Source organism: Aulostomus chinensis, chromosome 12, assembly GCF_037954235.1.
Source record: "Aulostomus chinensis isolate RoL2024-O1b breed Wild chromosome 12, RoL_Achi_v1.0, whole genome shotgun sequence".
In the NCBI taxonomy this organism is placed as follows: Eukaryota; Metazoa; Chordata; class Actinopteri; order Syngnathiformes; family Aulostomidae; genus Aulostomus; species Aulostomus chinensis.
This window is the reverse complement of record NC_141331.1, coordinates 15,703,722-15,729,434: the sequence shown is the minus strand read 5'-3', so window position 1 is coordinate 15,729,434 and position 25,713 is coordinate 15,703,722. Positions and strand designations below refer to the sequence as shown.

At 44.1% G+C, this 25,713-nt stretch overlaps 1 protein-coding gene across 3 annotated transcripts; it reads right to left on the bottom strand.

Annotated features, from left to right (window-relative positions):
- Window positions 1–15,651: 15,651 nt before the first annotated feature.
- LOC147252239 (uncharacterized) lies at window positions 15,652–25,322 on the bottom strand. Of its 3 annotated transcripts, none has more exons than XM_086220464.1 (7): window positions 23,625–25,322; window positions 23,152–23,225; window positions 22,694–22,922; window positions 18,801–20,749; window positions 18,371–18,589; window positions 17,338–17,443; window positions 15,652–16,633 (listed from the first exon to the last, which is right to left on the bottom strand). In XM_086220464.1, the coding sequence occupies exons 1-6, from the start codon at window positions 23,938–23,940 to the stop codon at window positions 17,339–17,341; spliced, it is 2,892 nt and encodes a 963-aa protein (XP_086076590.1). In that variant the 5' UTR covers window positions 23,941–25,322; the 3' UTR covers window positions 15,652–16,633; window position 17,338. The 3 variants fall into 3 exon arrangements, with proteins under 3 accessions (XP_086076590.1, XP_086076591.1, XP_086076589.1); XM_086220465.1 differs by having other exon boundaries at window positions 17,309–17,443; window positions 18,371–18,586; XM_086220463.1 differs by having other exon boundaries at window positions 17,309–17,443; window positions 23,625–25,321.
- Window positions 25,323–25,713: the final 391 nt, after the last annotated feature.

The following is a 25,713-nucleotide window of genomic DNA, read 5'->3' as shown; positions in this document are numbered from 1 at the left end:
ATTCTTCTCATTTTATTGTTATCACACATGTCACATCATTGGCATTGGTGGTTGTGATCCAATATTAGGCTCATGCTGGTACAGATTTAACATTTGGAGTGTCTAAGTCCCAACTCCTACATTTCCCATGATGCAACTTAATCTTGATTCAGTCTCCCATTCCATTTTACTGCCTTAATTCCACACCTCATGTGCATGTCATGTAGTTTCCAAGCAGACATGAGACACTGCCCAAACCTGATGATGTCATCCTGAAGACACCATCAAGGGGGATAGTTTTTTCAGACCTCCTACACTATTATTGAGGCTGAGTAACATTCATTCACTGTAAAATCTTTGGGGTTCCCTTCAACACTCACACATATCACGTATCTTCTTCCTAACTTTATTTTCAACCACTCTGAACCCCCAAAACATCATATTTTTCTGATAGGGAAAGTGATAATTCAAATAATTGCCGAATAAAAACGTTAACACAACAAAAGTGGTGAGGAAGGAGGAAAAGTTGTGATGCAGAGAAGCCCTGTAAGCATTGCATCTGACCAGCTGGTGGTAGGTTTTATTTCATTAAAATTAAAGGTAGTTGTAATAATTGGTTCACTTAATTAATTCTTGAAAAAAGAAATGTCACCGATCACATTAGGAGATTACCAAAGGTAGAGAATCATGGAGAAGTCCATCATTACTTCTCATTGCCTCAGGGTTATGCAGTGATGTGCAGTTCAAAGTTTCTGTTGAGCAAAGTAAAAATAGACTGATGCCACTTGATAAATAAAATAATTTCTGCTACAGTGAGAGCAGACACACACACACACACGCATGCACACAAACACTCATCACGGACTGACTATCACAAGCCTCAGAGGAATAGTGAAACATTAAGGACATGCAATGGGAGAGTGGTCCTTCTCAATATTTAATCAAGATACATTTTGAATCCAACCCAAATGTATAATCATGACATCTGGGGATTGAATTAATTGGTGTTTAAGTGCACAACATTATTAGTTGGCCTGATTGTGTGTGTGCGCGCGCGCATGCACACACGTGCATGCTCTTGTACTTCTTTATGAGCACTGATTCAGACTTTCAAAGTCACTTTCCTCTGTAGCAGGCTGTCTGGAGGCTGGTTTATGTGTTCATAACAGTCACAAAGCACAAGAACAGAATTGTGAAGGTCCTGTGTGTGACTGTTGTGTATTTATTCAAGTAGATTTAAGTGAGCAACAGCACTGATAGCTCCAAAACACCCAGACTCAGACCCTTGTAAAAACAGATGTAGAACAGAACACACTAAAAAAGAGATATTGTTTATTTTTACAGTCCATCTTTAAGTTGTTAAAAGTCTTAGTTTTGCTTCTGTATTTTTTTGTTTTATGGGCTTTTCATGTTTTTTGTTTTGTTGTTGTTTTTGTTTTTTTTGTATCGGCTGAAAAGAACTAGCAGCTACCTTGGAAGGGAATCTTGTTACGTTAACAGGACTCACATGAGGCTTGGCTAGGGAGGTAGAGTGGCCATCTAGTGGCCGAAAGGTCGCTGGTTCAATCCCCGCTTCCTCTTGAGACCACATAGAAGTGTCCTTGAGCAAGGTACTGAGCCCCTGTGGGTTGGCTCCTTACATCAGCGTGTGACATCAGAGTGTGTTTGCGTGTTTTTGTATTTATGTAAGAGAGAGAAAGAGAGTGAATGACTTTAATACAGGCAGGCAGTACATGAATTGAGTGAATTACCTGCTTATTATTATTTCTTTTTTCACTCTGGTTCACAAATCTTAAACTCAATATGTGGTAATGTAACGCAGGGTTTTCCACAGTGTGAGGCAGGCCTCCCCAGGGCTCTCCAGACAGGTTCAAGGAAGGCTCATGGAAATGAGGTGAAAAAAATATTAGTTATCAAAAGGACATCATGCACACGAGATACAGTAGATTTAAGGGAATTTTACTGTTTCTCATACTTTCTAAGAGTCAGAAACTAATACAGGACTCAGGGCAGACCATTTTTATGCATTTGGTGACTCATAAAACAGCATTATTAGACAAGCTCGGCTTATTAGTTTACTGACTATGGGATCAAATAGCAGTATCACGATCCTATACAGGAATCAGGGGCCACACCATCTCAGACTTTGAAAACCCATTACACAACACAAGGTGACACCAATGGCTAATGAAAGAAGTGAAAACATGCAGCTCTAAAATGACCAGCAAGAGTAGAATGAATGTAGTTGACACCTAAAAAGTGATTATAAGAAAGAAAAAAGCCATAACAGTAAGGCCAAGATAAATGAAATGCTTTTGATACAGTACAGTGGCAAGGACAGGAGGGTCCTTCGTTGTTGTGGGCCTCAGTGTAGCTACGTGGATACGATAGTTTCATCTGTAAATCTGCTCGGAGTTTGCCTCCATCAAAGAGGTTTTGTGTTTCCACCCTCATTCTTTTGTCAGTCAGTCAGTCTGTCTATTGCAAAACCTACAGATGGATTTAAAGGGTATTTTAATAAAAGACGCATTGATGGCCAATAATGAGTCCATTCAGTTTTGGTGCTATTCCAGTTCAAAGAGTGGACCCAATTAACATTGAAAAGTCCTTTTTACCTCTTTTTTTTGGTACTTTTTTGTTCTTATTGCTGCTGTAGAATTAATTTCTTTGGAAATATAATGTGGATCCTTATTTTGAAATATGTACTTTGGAAATATTTTCAGACATGTATGATTTTTTTCAGTTTGCATTTATTGGATTCAACTGGAGAGGAGAGTATTTTGATGTTTTCATGCTATTCTGTGGATGTAGTTCATGGATTTTTATGAAAAACAAAGACATTTATATTTCTTGTGTAGTATTTTGTTTCTGATAAAAGTTTAACCTGTTAAAGCTGGAGTGCTGCACTTTAGTCTCCATCTTCTGGCAGTCAAGGTTATTACAAACAAGTGTCAACACCTGCTTGCTTTGCTGTTAGCTTACTCTGTCATCGTGGATAAAATGTTTTGATAAATGTCACACAACCCCTATGAAACGATTCACTGCACCATCAGAATTTAATCTATTTGGTCTCATAATATTCAGAATTCTAGAAGAGGCACACAACTACGTTTTTTTTTTTAACCACATGCAAGTTAGTAGGGGGCTAATAGGAAGTAGCCAGCTCAATTTAGCTCACTGAGCATGCTCAGTATGTCTCCTCCTGGCAGCGCCTTGGTGTCATCACAGACAAACTCAATCTTCTGTGAGATGCAAAGAGATTTAACTGGTGGCTAAAGAGCTGAGTGTGCACTTTGAGAACTCCTTTGGTCATGTTGTAAATTCACCAAAAGTAGTGGAGCAACCAGGAGACAAGTATTGCCATTCATAGCTGCACACCACAAAGGAGTCTAAAATGACTTAATACTTTCTTGATTATTACATATGATAGCATACCATAAGCCTCTTAAATTCATTGCACATGGCTTTGAAGCTGTAAAATCCTTTATCATCGGGAGGAATGACACATATACTGTAGGACAAAAAAATCTTGGGATGTGCACTGCATATTTGTGACTTTTGACAAGCAGGCCATGGCTACGTCGGACATGTTTGTGCATGCTAGTAAAGATCAGTGACACACCACAAAGCTCTGTCTCTCTCTCTCTGTCTCTCTGTCTGTGTGTGTGTCTCTCTCTCTCTTTCTCCTTCTCTCTTTCTTTCTCTCTCTCTCTCTCTCTCACACACACACACACACATATTCCCTCTCTGGTTCTGTGTGAGTGTACAACTGTGTGGGTGTGTGCATGTGTGTATGATAAACCCCACTGGTGGTGTAACAGTAGACTGGCAGAATTCCCAGACTGGGTTGCATTAGACATGCACACTAGCAAAGCTCTTCAGGTCGATGTTCTGGCTCTCCAGCTCTGAAACTCTTTGGCATGACTAACCCGGAATACTTCACCAAATACAGATTCTGTCACATTAGCGCAGCTGGAGAAAAAATGAATCATATTTATTGCTCTTTTTCCCTCTGTGTGTGTATGTGCGTGTGTGTGTGTGTGTGTGTGTGTGTGTGTGTGTGTGTGTTAGTGAGTTTGCCCATCTGTGTGGGTGTGCGTGTCTTTAAGCAGGACGCCAACATTGACTGTTCACTTATCACATTACCATCTGCATTATTTAAAGCTTCGATAAACAGTCGTATGCTGGTGTGGACACAAGGAGAGCGAGGATGAGAGGGTCCACCCGTCACCACATGACACTCTTACAGATACTAACTTTGGCAAATAATCTTGAAGAATTTCTAAATAAAAGTGTTGGAAGTACGCAGTTTTTTTAGTAGAGGGAAAAGTATAAATACCCAGATGAAATAATAATCTGATAAAAGTCTCCATTCAAAATACGTTAAAACAGAGGGGTGGTCGATATTGTGTTTATCTGAGTATCAAAACTAGTATCTAACGATTGACGTGTTAATCCATGTTAAAGGAGTGTGTGTTTTAGCTGTGCCGCTTTGATTGAGTCATCTTGAAGTTAACAGGCTTTTCTTTTGAAAGTACAACATCCTCATCAGGTTCGGCTGTGTTTCTATGTAAAACCTATTCCTTCAAAGTCACTGATGGTTTTTTTGATTTATATAGTGGAATATAACCTACAACATTTCCTTTGAAATGTTGGTGGAGTAAAAGTCCTCTGAAATGCGATGATATAAATTAAGTACCTCAAGAACGTGCTTACAGTGCCTCCACCACTGGTTGGTGTACAGTCGGAGAGGCAAGGTGATTGGGTTGGTTCATTAACAAGTTTGGTGGTGGTGCTGAGAGGAGCACTGGCTGGGTTATCTAAATACTGAGACAGTGAGCTCACTCACACAGTGGTGAGGTCACTTACCAGAGAGTGGCAGCCTGACCAATCATCCGTCTGCCTATTATCTTGGTATGCAGTGTTGCTATGAGTAACGAGAGACAAGCACTGGCTCACAGATCCATAATCATGCACTAGGATGCTTCTCGGGCAACTCTACTCTACTCTACTCTACTCTACTCTACTCTACTCTACTCTACTCTACTCTATTCTATTCTTTTCTAGTCTATTCTGTTCTGTTCTGTTTATTCTATTCTATTCTATTCTCAGTCCTGTCTCCTTTGCATGAGCTTTACTTTTACACATTAATGCCATCAAAGAATCAATTTTAAGTTTCGGTGTGATTTCCTCCCCGTGTTCAGTGTCGCCTGCAGCGCTGTTTTCTGACTCTTCCCTGTGGCAGGTGAGCGAAAGCACGCCGGCAGACTGAAACAATGTTTATTAACCGATCATTAACAAGTGCAGGCAGACCCCAGAGATCTAAGCAGTTGCCCACCCACCTGCGTCTCGCCATTTCACTAACTGGACTGTTAATGACTAATCAGAGGAGAGAGCGATTAGATCGCCTCCTAACGAGAAGGATTTATGATTGCATGAGTCTATTATGCTTATACACGGCTGAGGCCTTATGGGGCACTGAGCTCAGGTCTCACTGGAGCTGGTGGATGATGAGAGGTGTGTTCCCACCTAGAAACACCACCCGAAAAGAAAAAAACACAGAGCGTATCCTCTGCTATTTTTGTGTATGAATGCTCACAGAGAGGAAATGATAGATTCAGACATTCCACAACCCATATTCCCCCTCATTCTATCTTGTTGCCATGGGAACCGAAGCAGACGGAGCAGGTTTATATCGGCCTCCCTCAGGTCTCCAGTCACAGTCTCCTTCTCTCTCTCTCTCTCTCTCTCTCTCTCTCTCTCGCTCTCTCTCTCTCTCTCTCTGCTGTCAGAGCTGGCTGCTCCTGTGTGGGCCACTGATACTCGCTGATTAAAGGAAGTTATAATTTGATTTTCTCAGCAGGCGCCGTTTAATAGAGCAGTTTAACTAAAGCTGTGCCTTCCCCAGGGCTTATAGAACGAGAGGGAGAGAAAGAAAGAGGAAGATAGAGAGAGAGAGGGGAGAGGAGAGTCATGCTAATCCCAAACATTGAGCAATCACCCCGCCACTAAACTCTCCCACTCACTCTCCCGCTCTAATTCTGTTTGCCTCTTTTACCTCTCTTTCTTTCTCTTGCTCTTCCTCCCTCTATTAATATATGCTTCCCCTCTCCTCTTCCTCCCTCCTTTAGAGAAGCAAACCTGGGGGGGCTGGCTTCTCTATCTACATGCTGGCTGTATTACTGGCCCATTGTGATAATAGCGTTTAATTATCGTCTCAGCTAAAATCAGCCCCATCACTCTGCTTCTCTTCCTTCAGCCCGCTTCCCTTCCCACTCCTCCCCTCCTCCCTCGCCACCCGTCTGTGGTGTGTCTAATACTTCCCCCTACCGCCCTCTCCCCCTCCGTGCATCCCTCTTCTTCTCTTCCCTGCTGCCACCACTACTTCCCCCGCCCTGTTCTCCAGCTATTTCAGACCCATTTAGTGGGATAAGCATCTTGAGACAGACGGAGGGGTTTTTGCTCTCTTTCAGAGAGAAGCGAGGAGAGGATATGGAGACTGGCATCCTGGTGCCCGCCGCAGAATACCAAACAGGGCCCGGGCATCTTAATATGCAGTGCGGGACAGAGGCTGAGATCAAAGAGAGGCACAGACAGACAGAGAGATGGGTTGGGGGTGGGTGGGGGGATACAAAGAGACAGAGATGAGGAGAGAGGCAGAGATGGAGGGAGAGGTGTGGAAATGGAGGGAGGTGGTGGGAAGGGGGGGGGGGGTTGGTCTTCTCATTTCCCCTCATCTGAGCATCCTTTCCCTCAAATCATCATTTCAGCTCTGCTCTCCTGCGTCACTCCCTTGACCCTAAGAAAAATCGACAGCTTAATTACCACAGCGTGCAAAACTGCGCGCCTGCCCATGCGTCGATGTGTTTTCATTCAAACGTGTAGATGTGGCATCAAGTCTCTCACACGTTTGTTTGTGTGTACAATGGGGAGTTGGATGACGGCTCCAGCTCCCACCCAGCACCTCACGCTCCTCAGTCAATTAAGATCGTGAGTAGCTGTCCCTGAAGCGGTGCAGACAGGCTAAATGAAAAGGCAGTGGATGTGAAATATGAATCATTAGAATACTGCAAGGACAGGCTGGAGGGGTGGGGGTTTGGGGGGGGGGGCAAGAATGAGGGAGGTTCTGGAGGAGAGATAAGGAGGAAAAAAGGAATGGAAGAGAAAGGGAGAGGAAGAATGAGAGGGCAGATAATAAAAGATTAACGTCACGCCTCTCCGAGTGGTGGAATTTCAAAACCCTCCAGATCAAATTATTTATCCGTCTATAAAGGAAGAGAGGGAAGGAGAGAGAAACATGAGGAGAAGGGAACAGAGGGGAAAACAAGTGAGGAGAGGGAAATGGAGTAGAATGGAGGAATGGCGCGAAGACCCCTCTCACTCTCTTTGATGACGGTGCTGACAGCGAAACAAATGCTCAGAGTGTGTGTGTGTGTGTGTGTGTGTGTGTGTGTGTGTGTGTGTGTGTGTGTGTGTGTGTGTTGGACAGAGAGAGGTAGGGACGGAGGGAGAGAAAGTGCAGGCAGATGTTGGCATTCGCTCTGTGGGAGGCTCAAGGCTGTTTGGCGAGGACAGAGAGACAGAAAGAGAAAAAGAAGAGCGGATTAAATGAAACCTGTTCGCCTTTGATTCTTTGCTAATTTGCAGCAAGATGAAGAGTACAGTAAAGAAACCTCCTACGCAGCACAGCACCAAACCACACACACACACACACATACACACACATATTTGGCTCAATGGAGCTCACTGGCTCACACACACACACACACACACACACACACACACACACACACACACACACTCAGATATAATCATCCATAGTTCACTGCTTTGCAACCTTCTCTCCTATGACATTGACATTTCTCTACATGGTCTGTGTAACCCCTGCTTGACTTCACATCTCCTCTATTTTTAATTTCCAGCTCAGGCTCTGTATCTTTCACTATCATCTGTTTTTTTTTACATACATCAAACACTCAGGAATACCAGCAGACTGTGTTGCTCGGATACACATTGACTAAACACCCGCGCGCAAACATGCATGCGCAGGCGCAAAGTCCCTCCTCATTAGCCCTGATTCCCCCTGAGTGACATCTTTAACAAAAGGATGCAGCCTCTGCCGCCATGGCAACAGCCTCCTCCATCTCTATGCGGTGCTTCAGACTGTGTGTACATGATGGGATCTCGCTCTCTTCCTCCTCACACTCCATCTCTCTCTATCAGTACCCTGTGCTCGATCACTCCTCCCTTTCCCCTGTTTCTCACTCTGTCTCTCTCTCTCTCTCTCTCACTCCATCTCTCTCTCTCTCTCTCTCTCTGTTTCTCTCTTGCTTTGTCTCCTCTGCTCCTGCCTCCAAGCTCTTTTCTTTCTCTGGCTCCTCTCACCCCGCTGGTGCTATCTTTACTAGGCTGAGGTTTTTTCAGAAGGACATCAAGTGGAGACCACCTGCTTGTCAATCAGAAAATTATATGTAGGCCTAAGAAAGAGAGGTTAAAAGAATGATAGAATTAAAGAAAGACATAGAAGGGTGTGTGTGTGTGTGTGTGTGTGTGTGTGTGTGTGTGTGTGTGTGTGTGTGTGTAGCTTCCAGGAGACTCTGATATCTAGGCCACAGGAGTCCAAGGCAGCCAGTGTGTCTGGTGTCACAGCAAATCAACTGTCAGCTGTACACCACCTGCCTGCCCACACATGCTCGCACACCCACCCACCAACACACACACACATGCTCGCACACCCACCCACCAACACACACACACACACACACGCGCGCGCGCACACACAAGTCTGAGAGAGACTATGAATAGAACACCCGGAGAGTGTTGCCGTTTCTCCCTCCACGTCTTCTTCTTCTTCTCCTTCTTCTTCTTCTTCTGTAACTCTCTTTCTCTAACTGCTCCACCACCGTCAGCGGTGTTTCGCAAGTGGCCTCCACCACGATAGGAACGTTCTCTGTCTTCCACCCTCTCCCCAGAGCTCAGCCCAGCCCTTCTCTCCCACCGTGAAATGAGTCACCTGCACTCCTCTCTGCATCTGTAGCTATACAGTAGCTGCTAAGGTCCTCTTTAAAAAAAGAAAAAAGAAAGAAAGAAAGAGACAGAGAAGAAGCCAAAGCAGGAAGACGTCATCTAGAGCCCTCTGGTATGTTCTGCTATTATTGACAGAGTAGGAGGGAGGAAAGGGATGCAGAGCGGTGAAAACACAGGAGAGACGCTTCTGAAGCGGGATTCGATCCAAGGCCAACAGGGGTGTGTGTGGTTTCAGAGGCCTCGTCCGCTAAATCATCTCTGGGGAGGATTTTTAGTGTCTGTGTGCACATTAATGTGTGTAACCTGGAGATGTTTGAGGAGATGGAGCGCCAGACTGTTTGTGTGTGGAGTGGTTAGACCGTCTGTAACATCTAAATCTTTGTGTGTGTGTGTGTTTGCTTACAAGCGTCAGTGCATTTATGTGTGTGTGTGTGTGTGTGTGTGTGTGTGTGTGTGTGGTATTCTGCTCAGTCTGGTCCCTCTGTTTCACTGCTGTCTGTGGCCTCCTCTTCCCCATGAATACTAATGTGCTTCAAACCCAAGAGATCAACCCTCCTCCCTTCCCTCCCTCCTCCACTAGCCTCCCTCCCTCCCTTCTCTTCATCCCTGCCTTCCTTCACCACAGTCTTCATCCATTTCTCCTCCCCTTTTACCTTTCAACTTTCCCTCTCTTTCATGTACCCTTTTACACCCCATCTTTTCCTCCTCCCAAACATCCGCCCTCTCTTCCTCTTCCCTGCCTTAACTTCCTCATCCTACCCTCCTTCTTCATGTACCCTTTCCGCCCCTTCATTTACTCTGCTCTACTTTTTGCCTTCTTCCATGTATCTTCTCCTCTTCTCCTCTCCTTCCTTACCTTAGCTTCGTACTCTCCGTTCTTTACAGTACACTTCCTCAAAAGGACATGCAAATGAGGTCAGCGCTGTCAATTGCATCACTCAGGTGTTGGCGTAGGTGTGTGCCAACGCATATGTGCACAAATTAAACATGTCAGTCTGTGTGCTTGTGTATCTGTCATGTGATGCATTCCAGTCCTAATAAAGAATTTCCTCTCCTAAGCGTTATACCAGTGAACCGAGTGCTCCAGTTGCATAAACGCCTTCAACCCAATGCATTTTGACATCCTTAAAATTATTCACGGCCTAATTCATTTAAAATTACATCCTGTTTCTTGGCTCCATTCTTTCTTTCTCCCTTCTTTTTTAAACCTTTTCCTTGTGTAATATAGAGACAGACTGTTGCTGCACCTCTGTAGCCTACTGCTGACTGGACGTTCTCAAACTTTACTGCTTTTATACACACACACACACACACACACACACACACACATACACACAAAGGATCAGTGTAGAAATAAAACCCTGTGACAGCACACAGCAGACTGTGTGTGCATTTGTGAGAATGTGAGAGCAGGAGAGAGCGAGGGAGAGAGAAATGGGAGGAGACGAGAGGAAGAGTTGGTGGACATTTAGCAGTTATTTAGAGTTGCTCTAGTTATTTTTTGAGAGAAGATCTTAACCACTCATCTCGTGCTTAATATTAAAGCGGGATTCATTTTAGGTTGTGGGATATTCCTCTTGGTGTCAGCAAACAGCAGAAATGTGTGTTTCTGTACGCAAGCGCGCATACGCGTGCGTGTGTGTATGTGTACGTGTGCGCTTGTTTGTTCAGTGCGGCAGTGGGAATAATGAAGCCAGAGAACAGGAATCCTGCAGGAATCCATCTCAGTCTGCATTCCTTCTGATGAGAGCAGTCAACGGCAAAAAGCAACAGGCTACTGGATATTGAACCCCCCCCCCCCCACACACACACACACACACACACACTCCCACATATATATGTATTCTTAAAACAATACCAGCCTCTACTGGGGAGAAAATACATAACATCTCATCAGTTGCATGCAGAAATCCACACACAGATTGTTAGTAAACAGATTAAATTGAAGAGGCTATTCACACTGCTAGCATGTAGACACACACCAGCTGTGTGTAGAACACACATACACACACACATAAACATTTGAGCATCTGTGCGAGTGTATGCATGCAAGTATACACAATTCACACTGCAGGACCACTTCAGGTTTCATCATCTTCTTTTCCATTTTTTTCTTTCTTTCTTTCTCTTGAGAGCTGGGGATGAGGGGGGGGGGCAGGGGTGTCTCATTCCCTCTCTTTTGTTGCTGCTGGGGAGAGTGAGCACATATCCATACAGAACACTCTCTCCAGCCCCATTCACACCCACACACTGCCACCCCCTCAACACACACACATCCACACATCCACAAAGATACAACATCAAAGAGCCGACACCACTGAGGGATTACTTCAACCACACACTGGCTCCTCAATCCGGGTCTGTGGCTCTTGTGGAACACCCCTCTTCCCTAGCCGCACTTGGTACAGTCCGAGCATTCCTGCCAAGTAGCTTTCACACATGGAGGCAAAGCTTGTCTCAAGCAATTGCTGACAAGCTACAAACAAGACAACCTCTCTCTCTCTCACTCTAGTCCTTCTCTCTCTCTCTCTCTATCCCCCTCTTACCCCTTCAGCCCAGGTCTGCTTTGCTTCCACCCATCCTCACCCTTTCCATGCCACTTCTTTTCCCTCCTTTCCTTTCTCCTTCTCCCCCACCCCTTCACTCACTCTCTCTCTCTCTCTCTCTCTCTCTCTCTGAGAATGTGGGGGCCCCACTAGCATAAATTGTCAGCTGTTCCTGGGCGTACTCTCCATGGCTCCCTAAACTCACATAAGCCTGCATATATAGTTGCTGGTGCTACGAGGGTAACCCAAGTAAGCCCCACTGGTTATGAGTCTGAAAAAGTATCCCAAGGCCCCCGAATAATGCTGCAGTGTGAGGACACCGAGACTCTAAAATAGGCTGCAACACACACTGAAGCTATTGTGAGTGCAAAATCAACACGATTTCTTTTAGATTCATTAACAGAAACTGTAAAACGCTTTAATGGTGGTCATGGTTGTGAACAAGCAGAGTCATAACTCAACAGAGGGAGGTCACTTGGTGTTGACCTTTAAAACCTCAGCCTTTTTTGCAGTTTCTATATTTACCTTGATGTTTGCTTTTGGAGATGATTAAAAGTCATCGTCATTATTAGGTTAATTCATATTTTTATGTCTTGCCAGAAGTTAGGATAATGATGCCACTGGCGTCTACCACCACCATAGCTAATACTCTTAAACTAAGTTAAGGGATCATGAATAAGTTTAGCAATAGTTTTTATTCGGAAAGTTTTCATTAGCACACTTTCATCCATTTACATGTGATATATATATATATATATATATATATATATATATATATATATATATATATATATATATATATATATGTATACACAGTATATATGAGCCAGAAGAGACGGGCGGCATGGCTCAGAGGTAGAGTGGCTATCTCGCCAAAGGGCCGAACCGAAGGGTTGTTGGTTCGATCCTCACTTCCCCTGCTGACCATGTCAAAGTATCCTTGAGCAAGATACTGAACCCCTAACTGCTCCTGATGGCCATGTGATGGACTGGCGACCCGTACAGGGTGAACCCCACCTCTCACCCAACGTCAGCTGGGATAGGCTCCAGCCCCCCTGCGACCCTTAATGGATAAGCCATATAGAAAATGGAATAAATCCCCTTATTTTAGATCTTAAAAAAAAAAATTCTCCACATTTTTTGATGACTTTCCAAAAATATTTATGCCTTATTTATTCTTCAAAAACTTTCCCAGGCCTGGGAATGTTTATTTTCATATTTCATGATTGTTCTTGAATGTAGGAAATCCCCCAAAACTTCAGGATTTACACAAGTCCCTGCAAATAAATAACTGGTAGCACTGTAAATATGGCTGATTTAAGAAAAAAAGACCCATAAAATAATGCCCGAAAATATCATTAAAATGACAAAAGAGACATTGTTTTACACGATTGGTGTCGTGGATTTGCCCACAAAAGAAAACTGTTTCTTCCACTTAGTACAACCTCCATAGTGGGGGTCACAGTCACATCCTTCTCATCTTTTGGGGGTGGTGTCCAGAGGTAAGGGTTAATATGGTTGGATCCATTTTGCATTGTTGTCCTTTTGTTATTGGGGAACCATTGTCATCCACTAGGAAAGGCTGTCATCTAGTGACCAGAGTAGGAACTGTTGCTTTAGCGATAGAACCTAAAGGATCATCTCTACACTCCATCCATCCATCCATTTTCTTCCACCAGTCCATCACAGGACCAACACATAGAGACAGACAACCATTCACACTCACAGTCACACCTACGGTCAATTTAGAGTATCAATCAGCCTCGTCCCCTCTTGATGTCTTTGGACTGTGGGAGGAAGCTGGAGTACCAGAGAGAACCCACACAGGAACAGGGAGAACATGGAGACTCACACAGAAAGATCCCGTGCTGGAGCCGGGACTCAAACCCGGAACCTTCTTGCTGTGAGGCCAAAGTGCTGACCACTGCATCACCGTGCCTCCTCTCCACTCTACAAAAAGAATAATAAAAACTGTTCCACCATTTACGATGTTTCAGGAAAAACACAAGTAGTGACACACCAAAGTTTTCTTTCTTTTTCTGAGTGTAACAAAGTAGAACATATATGTCCCCGCTGCTCTGTTTGTTGGTGATCTCTGGTGAAAAGCTGAGGCTAGAGGATGGAAACTGTTTAAAACAGATCTTCAGCATTTCTGTACTTCACACACAGTTGTAACTTCCCATCAACTTTCCACACAATCTGACAACTGTACATCAGCGCAGAAAACAACTGAAGCACTGAAACTTTATTTCCACCAGAGAAAAACAAACATTAAATTCAAGTGTTGGAGCCAAGAAACTGATTTTGAAGCAATATTATTTTACCAATCCTACTTTCATTAAGATTACAAAAACAGCTGCAATTTACTCAACAATGTCCATCCATCCATTTTCTTCTGCTTATTCCTATTAAAAGGTTGCGGGGGGGTGGAGCCTATCCCAGCAGCCTTCAGGCGAGAGGCAGGGTTCACCCTTGACAGGTCATCAGTCCATCTCAGGACCAACACATAGAGACAGACAACCATTCACACTCACAGCCACACCTACGGTCAATTTAGAGTGTCAATCAGCCTCGTCCTCTCTTGATGTCTTTGGACTGTGGGAGGAAGCTGGAGTACCAGAGAGAACCCACACAGGAACAGGGAGAACATGGAGACTCACACAGAAAGACCCTGTGCTGGAGCCGGGACTCAAACCTGGAACCTTCTTGCTGTGAGGCCAAAGTGCTGACCACTGCACCACCGTGCTGCCACTCTGAACAATGCATTGAAGTTACAAGTGAAAAGCTTTTGTCTGCATAAAGATCTTGATTAAGTATACATTTATATTGGAAAGCCTTTCACTTCTCTGTCAATTGAATCCATCAGCAGTTTGGCATCAATCGGCCACATAAACTACAGAGGACGTCAGCGTAGATTATATATTTGGTCGCCTGGATTAGCATGAAGACCAGTGACTCCTCCAGCTGAAGGGCTAACACACATTCAATGGATCGCTGCCTCTGTCTTCTGTTGATGTGAATGTGTGCAAACTGTCCGATGCTACTGGGGAGGTTTTTAGTCTTGGGATCATACATCATCATCATCATCATCAGACACAGCTGCAGATCATCCAGGAGAACATGATTGCAGTTCCATGCCATGATCGTAGTTCCAAGTATCCTTCTTTGTCCAACATGTTGCTTTTAGGTGTGAAGACATTGAGCCTCGTGTGCTGAGGTTGTGCACAGTGTTCCTAGGGGCTGAAACATCCTTGTTCACCAGTGGACTCCAACTACACACTGAGCTCTTCTGTCCCCGGGTGTTCTTTAATTTTGACACATATTTAATCTACCTGCATTATTTTGTTTATAAATGGCAAATGCGACGTTATTCCGTTCATTCAAGAAATGGTTTTCGTGTAGGACTAATTCAGTTTTCCAGACAGGAAGCAGAAGCTGATGACGAAGCCATCCACCGAGAGGGCAAGGCAATCACAGAGACTTGCAGTCTTTCATGTTACTGTCGTCACAACTGTGCCAACAGGCAGGTTGAACATCGTGCAAGGAATTCCTTTCTTTCTGGATCGAAAAAAAAGCTTAATTTTGAAGAATTTATCACGGTCATTTTCAATCAATCTAGCAGTCATCTTTCACGTCCTGGCGATCAACACACAGCTGGATCGAAGAATCATCTTCCTCAGGCAGGAGTTTGTCTATCATTTCACATTAGTCACGAAAAACAGAGAATTCTGAGTTGAAAGGTGAGAATTTAAAATGGCGGTTAAGAATCTTTGCTTGAGAACTCAATTTGACATAAATGAGATTACAACATCATATAAATAGTTAAATAAATACTTCTATCTTGCATATTACTGACTCTTTAGTTTCCTACCTTTTGAAAATACTACATGACGACTATCAGAGCCACACGTTTGGAGGGAAGCGATGGGTGTGATGTTTTTGGCCGCCAAGACATCAAATCTTCTTAAACTTTGTGTTCTGCAATATAAACACATTCTACAAGAATTACTCGACTGTTCTATCTTTACAACACAGAGTAACCCTTGTAATATATTCAAATATCAATTTGTCACCCGGGCACAAACAAAAATTAAATTGAGAACAACAGCATCTAAAAGGCAAAATTTTATTCGGTCTTAAGCAGATGGCAATAGACAGTTCATTTATTTGGAAAGCGTGAACCATAAACATATCTTTATGTGCACACGCTGCATTTATTCAGTAGGAGGGGAATTTGAAATAGAACAAGATGACAGGGGTTTGGGTTAAAGTGGAGGAAGAGATCAATCAAATACCTGTAATGACAGTGGATAACTATTTAGAAATTCACATTACAAATGACACAAGTTTCCCTTTTTAAAATTGGCAGCCTTAGAAAAAGAGACTACAAATGGCCTGCAGATATACATGCAGTGGTGTCATCTTAACAGTCCCACCCCCCCCCGCTCAGGGATGACGTGAGACTAGCAGATCAATACCGAGGGGAGGGAGACTAGTCAAGTCATTTAGAAGTTAGCACACCAATGAACAAAGACCCACTGAAACACCCAAAGGACTCAGTCTTGATCCCCAAACTCCCCCAGCTTCAAGTATTTCCTCTGACGCTCGCATCACTTCAAGTATTCCCACGAGGACTCCCGACCTTCAAATTCAACTCCAGCTCTTAGGTTTTTGACATAAGCTAAGATATAAGTGCACTCAAAAAAAAAAAAAATTCAGCTATACATAGAAAAATGATAACAATAAGTAACTGTAATCGTTAAAACAATCACTTTACATTTCATTTTGTACACAGCCGTGATGCGAACTCACTTCATACGCAGCATCACCTTCCCCGCCCCCTGAGTGTAATGTTCAAGTTTAACCTCTTGCAGACACGCACACAGCAACCTTGGTTTGGTTATTTAAATAATTAATAATAAGAAATCATTGACAACGGCAATGATTAGAATCAGAGTAATTATACCTCCCCGCTGTTGTGCTTGTGTATGACGGATTCATTATTTACACGCTGATCGATCACGCTCCTCCCTCTCTCTCTCTCTCTCAGGCTTGTTTGCTGGTGTCCGACAGCCTTCATTCTACAAAAATAAACACCAGAGTACTGACAGTAAATAATCAATGATGACACTGAGCTCATGCGATCACAGTGCACTGCAATGGAGCGACAGCTTTTTCTCTGAGATCTTTGGGACCGTTAAAGGAGAACTGCGACTCCCATTAGGAATGCAACTCAAGACCCATTTCATGTCTGTACTGGCAACAAATGTATCAAAGGATTCAGGGGGAAAGTCAGGGGGTGCATGAATTCATTCCCATTTTCGGGGGGGGGGGGGATTGGCCTTCAAATTTGACTTTTTCCAATCAACTTAAAACACGAAATGCAGTGTTCTCAATCCAGATGTTGCTGCGCATCTCATTAAATGAAAATAATGTTGACAGAAACTGTTTCACTGGATGATATCGCCACATACAGGGCCACCACCTGCGTGTTCTAACAGCAATTCTGATGAGAATGCAGTTTGCATTTGTTGGTTCCTTGTTGGTCATGTGGTTTTGTGACATCGTGATCCAAACTCAAACAATTCAAATCAAGACATAACTAATGTTGACGTTTAATCCAATTTTAAAACTTTCCCAGGCTTAAATGTCCGATTATTGGATCGTTAAGACTCTCTTTAAAAGGACTTGCAGATACTCTGCTGACCATATCAGCTACCCAAGTGTAGCCTTATAAAGGTGGCACTTTCACCCACCTCAGTCCCTCCCTGGCGGGCGTCCTCACCTCAGGAACCAGCGACAATGCAGCTCCTGCATTTATACAGCTTGGGGTCGTGAGTGCGGATGTGGTTCCGAACATTCCTCAGGCGAAAGAAGGTCTTACTGCAGAGCTACAAGACATAGAGCGGGTGAGAAAGGGTTAACAGCTCAGAAATGATCATTGTGGATACATCTGTGATGTCATGGGAGTGGCGGGAGAATAACTCTTTTTCATTAACAATAAAAATAAAAAAGATTGCATTTTGAAAATACTCCTTTGAAGGTAAAGGTCCCGTATTCACAATGTCCCAAGGATGGTATGTCTGAGTGAATATCAATATATTTGATATTTACTGAGATCCATTTAAGGCCTATTTGGTCGACCACTTTCAAAAACTTTTGAAAATTTAATTTTACAACTCATCTTCAGTCAGTGGACATGAAGTTTCAGGGACGGCCTCCAAATGAATTAATTTTGACAAATTATTCACAGAAAGCTTCAAGATTTCAAGATGAGTCACGATTTCATATTATTTCATTTTCTTGCATTTAGTTATTCAAGTATTTATCTGTTTATCTACTATTGACGGCAGCAGCTGCTCATCCTCAGTGACGAGCAGCTAACAACAGTTGAAGTGAGCGGATCGATCCACAGAAGCTTCTTCCTGTTGGTGTCTAATTACTACGGACCTGACAGATCGTCGCCAGCAGTAACAATAGAAAATAGGAGTCACAATAGCATCAACTTTGGTGCTGGATGTGCCTGTCAGTGGTCACACAGGTCCACTCCATCGCCGTGAAACTATCAAGCAACAGTGCTGTTTGACAGCAAAATGACTGCTGCTGCAAAATGAAAATAATGCAAACAATATAAACCAAACAAAGGTTATCTATCTATTAAATGGCCGGAAAAACTGGAATATTTATTCGACATTCAGCCGGAGAACAAAAAAAATAATTCAATTTCGCACCCTGATTCCAAGAAAATATCTTACTTGTAGCAAACACCTTGTTATGTTATGTGGGTCGCGTGAATGTTTAGTAACATGAGTGTTTACCGGACATGGCCAGTGCTTGCCCTCGATGTGCCTGAGGCGATGCATGATGAGAGCATCACAGTCCCTGTAGGAGGTTGGGCATTGTAGGCAGGCGTGGGCTGCCTTGGGGACCTTTGGGGCCTGACTCCTCGGTCCCCGCAGCTGCTTTAGCCTCGCTCGACGAACAGAGTCCAACACGATGCAGCCCCTGCTGCTCATGGGGAGGACTTGGCCTTTCTGCTGGAGAAGACATTAGGTAAAATTAGGGATGTGCTCACCCAAAATTTGTAGAAGCAAAATTGGTTCATCATACATGTGCAAAAACAAGAAGGAAGTGGAAGTAAAGTGAGTAATGAGAAGGTAAAATGTAACAAAAATGAAATTAATCTAACTGCTTTTACTGATGGTGTGGCCTAGATTATGGCAGCAAGGCAATGCCCCCTTCATCTACCTTTGGTATGGTTCGTGTAGCCTTTGCCTCTCTAGATTTGGCCAGATGAGTGTTTTTTCTTAAAACCCTGTTTTGGCTGATCCTCTTCTCCTCCTTCTCCTTCTTCACCACAGGCAGGGTGGATGGCAGCCCTCTGGTTCTCAGTGCCCTGTGATTGGATTCCTCTGCTCCAAACTTCTCTCGAACTTGCGCCACAGAGCGTGTTAAGCAGATATCCACGCTTTCCTCCTCCTTCTTCAGTCCTGCCATGGGCACCCCTGCTGGCCTACAGAAGCTAAACAGAAAGCCTGAGTCCAGCAGTTTAATGGGGGGCTTGCTCTGGCGTTTCCCCAGGTCTGGCGAAGGAGGATCTGGGAAAGGAGCATCAACTGGTATGGGGTCTGCTGGCTCCTCTTTGATGACTTTATACAAGGGGTGGTTGTAGATGGATGGCAGTGGAGCATGCTCTGATAACTGAATCCCACCAGGTTCGTGATCTTTTACTTTCCTCCCCGTGTCCATGACCTCCCTCAGCCCCTTCTTCCCCTCTTCTCTGGGCTTACGCTTTGTCTTCCCCACTTCTTTTGTACTGCCCCGCCTGAGCTTGGTCTTGGGCGCAGGCCGGCTGCTGTTGTAACGTAATGTTTTGACTGTCTCCACAGTGATTTTATTTCTGGCCTGTGTCCTCTGTGGAGGTGTGTGGCGATTGTTTGTTGGAAGATGGAGACCTGAGATGGAGAACTCAGCTGGTTCAGCTTTTATCCTAACAGTGTTTCTCACGAGAGGTTTCTTGGTGTTATGTCGCAAAGGCTGCTGGACCGGAGGATGGACACCATCATTCTTCCTCACTGACCGTCTGAGTTCTCTCCCTCCAAAGCTGAGCCTGGATGCAGGTTGGAACAAATCTGGCAAGACCCCTTTACTTCGCATGCTCCTGTCGCTGGGAGGGACATGTTGAGGTGTACTCTTTTTCCTCTTCACTGTAATCTTCTCTGTGCTGAGTGATCCACCAGGTTTGGTCTTCACTGACTTGTTGAGGAGGAGACTGTTGACAGGGTTAGAGAGGGGAAGTGACAGTGTTATGGCCCCGTACGGTAGTGCAGGTGGGGTGGAGCGAGGTTTCCGCCTCTTGGTTAGTGAGTAGTTGTTGGCCTTCAGCTTCCTGAGTCTTTTCTTCTGTCTCCATCCAATCAGATCATCTGGTCTGGGGAGGAGGGCAGTTCTCTGTAGGCCCAAGACATTCATCAGCTTGTACTTCTCCTGTGCTCTCGCATAATCCTCTTCATCCTCTCTGACCTCTTCTACTTCCTGCTTTACTCTAACAGGGCTACAAACCCCGCCAGGCCTTGATCTGGAGGTGCACGAGATCTGTGTGAGTGAGTGAGATTTTCTGTTTCGTTGAGGGCTTTCTGACATAGGCAGCAACCTCTGAAGCTTCTGGGCAGCTCCAGGTGACGAGCGCAGAAGACGGGTGTTTGATGGAGACATGGCTGAGTAATTCTGTGACTGAGGTGTGGAAATGGCTTTTCTGGAGGCAGTGGCCCTCTTGGAGGACGGCGATTTGAAGTCCATGAGCTTCATCCTCTGTGAGGGACTCGGAGGAAGGCCATTATGACCTCTGAGTTTTGTCATTCTTCGCAAATTGTGACTTGGGCTTCCATTCAAGGACTCATCGGATTCATCCAGCATTAGACTGAAATTGTCATTAATGTTTTCCCCAAATTCCAAACTCCTCTTCCTCTGCTGGCGATGACGCTCGTGACATGCACTGGCGCGAGCTAATGTGAAGTCCCTGCCAGGATGCATGATCGCTTCTTTCTCTCTCATGAGAGCAGAGCAGGCTTCCACTGCTGGCCACATGCCTAGGTGGCGGGCCATGGTGATGACTTCAGGTAGGTCCTCTTGGCGAACACACAGGGTGGAGGAGTAGGAGAATTCCAGCAGAGAGAGGAGGCTTTCCTCACTGAAACCTGAAGGTGACAAAAGGGTCTTAAATTAGATGTGCTGAACCCCGTTTGATCTGTGAGAGAGATGAGAGGGATCAAAGCCATTGTAAACAGAGAATCACACAAACAGCTGTGAGAGTGCAAGCCAAGCATGAACATGGCAACAAAAACGAAGACACAACACAACGCCGCTCCTATTCGACAACAGACATCTTAGAATAAAGTTAATGAGCTCAGAGTCTGGATCGTCCAGCTGGAATCATGGAAACTGAAAAAGTAACACTCAGAGCATTGTGGTATTAACCACAATGCAAATGCAGTCTCTAAAAATTAGGATTTAAAACTGAAGGGAAAAACAAGGGTGTCCTTGAAACATCTTAGCATTTTTTACAGCAGCTACAGGCTGATCCATTGTTCAAGGGTTACAACAGTTTGAGATTTTTCTGTTTTGACTTTCTAGGAAAATGCCACATTTCAGGCTATTACATAATAATCAGCACTGTGACGGACATGTGCCTGCTTGCAACACTATCCAATTGCATCAACTGAAAATAATCAGAGGCAAAGCTGAAAGTTGCATACTTGACTTTAGATCTGTTAGAAATCAGATATTAGGGATACATTATATCTTTATATATTGATTTTGTGTACAAGCTAACAGGAAGCTAGATCCCACTAATATCTACAGCTATGTTTAGATTGGACACTGAATATTTGCACTGTTTTATTTACAATTTTCACCTGAATGTCGATGAAGTGTGACAGTCAATGGTCAAAGCTACTACTTCACTAGCTACGGTTTAACTTGGTATCAAGTAAGAGTTTCACGAGAACACTTCATTACTTACCAGAACTCCTGAAGGATGAAAGCAGAGTGTTGTTGTTTTTTTGTTTTGTTTTTTTTGGGGGGGGGGGGGGGGGGGGGCTAAATATAAATGAAACGTGATTCAATTTTTTAAATTGATACGTAAGTAAAGTAAGAAGAGAGGAGAGGAGACGCAGGAGACACTTTCTGAGAACAAAGCTGAAACCTTAGTTGAGCACTGGCTCAATGTGAAGCCTGTAGGCAGCACCAGTGTCCTACACCATTGTGACCATTTGAACTTTTGTGCTGGTGTAAATGGGTAGTTTTACACCACTGAAAGGCCAGTCGGTGCTGGGCTTCTCTGACACCGTGTTCTGTGTCTTTCTGTAGTCTAAACATGAAATGAGCACAAAGAGTCTTTTTCAATATTGGCAAGAAATGCAGCCTCCCTTTACCTTGATTGATGTAACATTCTGTATCAACACAGGAAGGAGTCAAATACTGAATGAATTTTCGATGCAAAGTCACAACAGGGATTTTACCCGTGTTAAAAGATGCCTGGTCTTCGAAAGATAGTACACACACATCCAGAAAGAACCAACACACGGGTGCAGGACAAAAAACAAGGTGTGTATCAACGACTTTTAGCATGGCTGTGTTTCTTTGTGAAAACTTCTAGGCCTTTTTTTCCCCCTATTAGACGGCCCTGTCTCCCTCAACAAATTAAAAACCCAAACCGTTGCTGACTCACTGAATGTTTTTGTGGACCAGGTGGTGTAGATTCTTTCTCATGTATTTGACTGCTTGTAAATATGCAGTTCTCTCTTGTTCACGCAGCACCACAGTCCTAGACAGATACGTACAGGAACTCTTGATTAGATATCACGAGTACTTTTTTCAGGTTGGGGTCTTTAAAAGTTTTTTTTTTTTCCCCCCCTTCTTGTTATATGCAGGTTTTTGTGAAATATACTTTTAGATTAGGTGCTTTATGTTGTTCCTCGTTTCCTGAGGTATCTCCAGGACTTTGTTCAACAGCTGATCAGGATTGACCGCGCGTCACTTAGCCTGAAGATCATTCTGGTCAAAAAAGTTGCCCGCAAAGTGAACTACTGGGAGCCCAACAGTGTGCAGACCTTTTCTACCCGTTACAAGTCTGATCTTACCAGTGAGATCTATGTCTGCTTTCATACTGGAGTCCATCTCTGTAAAGATTTCTTGGAAGTGATCACTGACGGCTGCCAGCACGGCTCTGTGAGCTGAGTACGACTGCCCGTTAGTCCGCAGGGTGATGTCACAGAACATCCCCGCCTCCCGCTGGCTCCTCAGTTTGCTTAGCACATCGGCGCTGTGTGATGTCATTGTCTTTGTGACACATCCTCTGCCACCCAACTCCTGAGATGTAAAGAACATAAGACTTCATTACAGGAACACAAAGCGTGAGAACGCTCTCGTCAGAGACGGCTGAGTGTGAAAGCAGGATTGAGTGGGAATGAGAGCGAGCAAGTGTGAATACAAACCTGTGAGATGATGAAGGATTTGTTTAAATATGAGGAATAAACATGTTTGGAAATGTTTTACTTTTCGTGTAACCTTCTGTCTAGACAGCTTCTATGGCACTTACCTCTGTTTTCTTGCCGCGCTGGCACTGACACTCAGGACAGTCCCGGACAAAGTCTCTGATCTGGAAGTACATCCCTGTGTGGAGACCAATCATGTCAAAATCAGAGCAGGTCAAGAGTTCTTGTCCTCAAATCATGAGGTGGATGGCTCCGAGTTCTCTTTGAAACTTTGAACACCAAGTATGATTGCATCAAAAGATATTTAATGTTTCCAAGCTTGTGGCTTCCATCAAATTGAGCTCGATTCATCTGAAATAAATCAAGCCACAAAGAAGAAAACCCAGAAAAACAACTAGAGCCATTAATCACGCTTCTTGATGTCAATCACTGGTCTGTGATCAGTTTAAAATTTACAACAGTCCCTCGAAACCAGTTAATCAACTTAAAGACAGATAACCAGTGAGATGTGAGAAGTTCTAGAGGCCTGCAGAAGATAATGCAGTGAGGAAGTGGTGTCAGACAGGGATGTTCCTACCTTCCCACCAGTAGTTTTCAGCCACGTATTTGTAGGTCTCCTCAAGGGAGAGGTGGCGCTGGCCAGGCCGTCGCCGGTGAAAAGTGGATATGGCTTCATGTCTCCGGTCATCAGCCAAAACCTCCCGGTAGTTGATGAAGCCCCTCTCCAGCTTCTTGCGGTAGAGAAGCCCATCGATCACCTCGAAGTTAGGCGAGCATAGTGGGGATGGTCCGCAGCTGGTCGACTCCATCTTCCCGTCCAGCCAAGGTTTGGACGGACAACCGGTCTCTGCATTTGAGTAATGAGCCTTCATGTGGGTGCAGTCGCCGGCCATCTTACCCGGGTTGTTCTCTAATGTAAAAGGTAACTTTATCCGGTTTTAGGAGCACCACAGTGTCTCCCGTTCTGAGGTTGTCCACCACTCCCTCCTTAGGTCCTCAGAGGGAGGGGAGCCAAACTTCACGCACCGTCCGGATACAAAGTCCACGTGAAGGTGGTGACAGGAGACGAGAGACCACCGAAGTCCCACAAAACACACTTTGGCAGAGTGCTACCGGGTTGATTGGACGGTTACGGAACACAATTGTTGAAATCAAAGTATTTTCACTTATAAAATGTTGTTTTGCGCTAAAGTAGAAAGTCCAGAGGGAGTCAGCAGCAGTTCACGGGATGCTCCAGCTTAGCACCCTAGCTGTCACTGAAGGCATCACTTCTCACTACCCGAACAGTTCTGGCTATCATCCTAGTCAACATTAAATATTAAAGAGATCCCACTTTTTGTCTGGCAAACGTTATTATCAAATTTCTGAGTAATTTGGCTGCTTCTACGGTTACGCAACATCAACAGAAATGCTTGAATGTCCATCCGAGTGGAGATAATAAATTCAGCCCGAAGAGACTCGCGCCAACAGCGCCGAGCCAAGTGATGTAAAGTCACCAATTTAACCGTCCGCACGAGTGCGAGCTTCACCGCCAACCTCGTAGAAGTAGTTGGGTTTCCATCGATTTCAAGGGCCGGGAGTGGCCTCCGGGGATGGGGGACGACGTACAGCTTCAGCTCTGGCGTTAACTTGTGATTTCTTTTCGCCAACTCGAGTCGGAAGCAACATGATGACGCAGCTATCAGCTCAGCATCGCCACTTCAGCGACCTAAAAGCGAGGTTGCCTCCGCTATTTACGCAAAATGTTGCCAATCAAAACCGGGTCTCCTCAAAAGCGAGCGAACACGCTCCGATAAGACGATCGACGCGGTTCATACCGCTCCACTTGCCTCAAAGTCCATGCTAGTGGTCAATTAATCAAATATTTTAAACTCGCAACCTTCTGTTTGTTGCTAATCATCAGCCTAACCGAGACAAATGCCCCCCGCCCTCCGACAAAAGCCATTTGCGGAAGCTTTAAAGAGCCTTCACCAGGCGAAATATGATTGGCTGACGTAGCTGCCACTCAAGCGAGTTATTTTCCCCTCTAACATCAAGGTGGGTTGCTCGGGCACGATATCAGTGTACTAGTATTTGGCTCAATTTCAGCCCAGTCAAGTTAAACATGAATCATTCTAGAGATTTAATTCAGGATACACATATTTAAGTTAAGGCTGTCTAATTGTTTAGCACCTGGAAATGATTTAGCAAGAAAATACTAAAAAAAAAAAAAAATCATAGTAGATTTGATAATGTAATCTGCCTCTATCACCTCAATGTCACCTACAAAATATGGCAATGCAATCTGTTATTATTACCGTGGCTCCGTTTTGACGAGAGCGTCAACTTGTAAATCTCTCAGCACCAAATAAACATCTGCATCTAGTCGCAAAATCCACACTTTGGTTTGAGACAACATACACAGGTGTTAAATCAGTATTGATTGGAGGGATATGATCTATTTTTTTGAATTCAAATTTTCATTAAATTTCCGGAAATTTCTGACTTCATTTTTCAAAAAGTTTTCCCAAGTTTGGAAATTGTCAATGTAAATATTTTTTTTCCCCCCACCGCTGACACAGGGCAGCACTGGGACGTGCAATGTAGCAAATCTTAATTCTTTCCATAAAAGTTTCAAATATCAACTAAATATAAAGTATCACAGACATAATGATAAACATCAAAAT